This window comes from Penaeus monodon, unplaced genomic scaffold (genome assembly GCF_015228065.2).
Source record: "Penaeus monodon isolate SGIC_2016 unplaced genomic scaffold, NSTDA_Pmon_1 PmonScaffold_11128, whole genome shotgun sequence".
Classification (NCBI taxonomy): Eukaryota; Metazoa; Arthropoda; class Malacostraca; order Decapoda; family Penaeidae; genus Penaeus; species Penaeus monodon.
In genome coordinates, this window is record NW_023639857.1 from 1,276 (window position 1) to 3,576 (window position 2,301).

General features: G+C 36.3%; 1 protein-coding gene across 1 annotated transcript; it reads right to left on the reverse strand.

Annotated features, from left to right (window-relative positions):
• Nucleotides 1–451: 451 nt before the first annotated feature.
• Nucleotides 452–1,657, reverse strand: LOC119568852 (crustacean hyperglycemic hormones 2-like). Its single transcript, XM_037917275.1, has 3 exons — nt 1,542–1,657; nt 884–1,062; nt 452–701 (listed from the first exon to the last, which is right to left on the reverse strand). Exons 1-3 carry the CDS (start codon nt 1,557–1,559, stop codon nt 593–595), a joined length of 306 nt encoding a protein of 101 aa, XP_037773203.1. The 5' UTR covers nt 1,560–1,657; the 3' UTR covers nt 452–592.
• Between the last annotated feature and the right edge of the window lie 644 nt (nt 1,658–2,301).

Below are 2,301 nucleotides of genomic sequence, written 5' to 3' on the forward strand. Positions count from 1 at the left end.
AGTTCATGCCCAGTGATAAGGTTGGTCCAACCTTGTCCGGCTGGCTGGCCGGACGCGCGACCCTGCGCTCAGCGCTTTACCCTAAGACATCGTCTCGTGTGTTCCTCTCACTGTGTTGTACTCTTTATCAATAAAGAGTCAAGCCGTTTATAACCACTATCACTGCCAACCAATCATAACCATTGTTTAGAGGCATCCACAGCCTTTTACAGTGTGTGTGTGTGTGTGTGTGTGTGTGTGTTTCTCACACACACATATATATACTTATATGTAATTAATTATCTAATAAGCCAAAGCTTTCAGTAATAATACATGTGCAAGTGACAGCATTGTGGTTATAGATATTTTCTGTTTCCAAAGTATCCCCTTCCTTATTATCAGGCATTCTCCATTACATTCGGTTCAGTTCTTAGTAAAGGTGATTTCTGATATCAGAAGTAATCAACAGGGAAACATCTAAGTTGCTGAAACATTTATTTCAGGCGAGAGGAAACACAATTCATTGCTTCGTTCATGACAAACAGTTTCTCCCTGAACGCCCTCGCCTTCCGATATCTTGTGACAGCGTCTGGTCACTGCAGGCGAAGTAGGACTACTTACCCAGCAACCGCACATGCCCTTGGTACGTAGCTTTTTCACTTTCTGGCAGTTGAAGCAAATCCAGACAACCGGCGAAGATAGCGTTGTTGAAGCAGTTCGCCCTGAAAAGGAAGACTGAAAGATGGACGACTTTCTTCAATGGTTAACGCACTGTGGACGCAGATGAAATGTGGCGGTGGTGTGTAGAATGCTACCGTGTTAACAGGAATACAATAGTGCGATATACTCAAGTTCAGACAATATATGAGATCTTATAGACATATCTAGATATTTTACAACATACTTGCATTTGGCAAAAATCGAGTCCTGAGTTTCGTTTTCGCATTTAACACACAAATCATTCACCGCTCTCAAGGCCGCCACGTTGAAAGAACCTTGGCATTCCGAGGGGTAGGCCTCACGTTCTTTGAGGCGGGCATGAGCCTGAGTCATCAACAACGCTACGACCGTCGCTAAAATCATCTAAGGAAAGAAACAGACATACTTTGATACTAACAATATCGTTTCAACGCGAGGGATGATAAAAAATGGCAATATTCAAGTTGATATCCTCATTAAGCGTTCAAAATCATTACTAATACTATGCAATTATAACCAACAGAATATTATGGTATTCATATGCAGTATGCTCTCAGCAAACATCATCCCTGACCAACCTTCTTCCTCTTAAAAATGTATGATTCTTAATTATAACAATGTAGGGCGACCACGCCAGATTTAAAGAAAGGAGTCTGAACACCAGAAGAAATCTTCGTGAGTAACTGCCACATTTTAGTGAAAAATGTCCATTAAACTCGTGAACTTCTGAGGATGAAAAAGACTATTAACAATTCCTTTTACTAAGAGGAAAAAACCTAAGGCCTTCACTCGCTTCAGAGGCATACAAACTAGTTCGCCCGTGCAGACGACCAGCAAAAGTACTTTTATCATCCCTGGCTTACCATCCGAAAGGCGATCATAGTGATTAGTGCGAAGGAAGCTCCTTAGGTTCAGATTATAGTGTTTGTAGGACGATCTGGGGTCTCGTGGCCAGAGGCTGTTCTGTGCTCCTTATATACTGTACGTCGTATGGTTGATTCCGATGTTTTGATGATTGAGCACACGCTCTCAGGCACACACACATACTCTGCACACATGCATGCGTGCAGGGAAGAGGAAATTAGGCAGCAAGACAGGGCAAGGAGGTTTAGTGGCAACGGTTTGAAGAATTCTCTGAAGTTTGATTACTAAAATTGTTATGGCGATGATAATGATAATAGTCAATATTATTATTACTAGTTTTATGTATATATATATATATATATATATATATATATATATATATATATATATTATATATATACAATACTAGTAATAATAATGATACTATAATATATATATATATATATATATATATATATATATATATATATATATATATATGTATATATACCAAGATTATGTACAAGTCATAATCAATAATATATATATATATATATATATATATTATAATTATATATATATATATATATATTATTGATTATGACTTGTACATAATCTTGGTATATATACATTTATATATATATATATATATATATATATAATTTATATATATATATGTATATATATTTATAAATATATCCATACACACACACACACACACGTACACGCACACACACACACACATATGTATATATATATATATATATATATATATATATA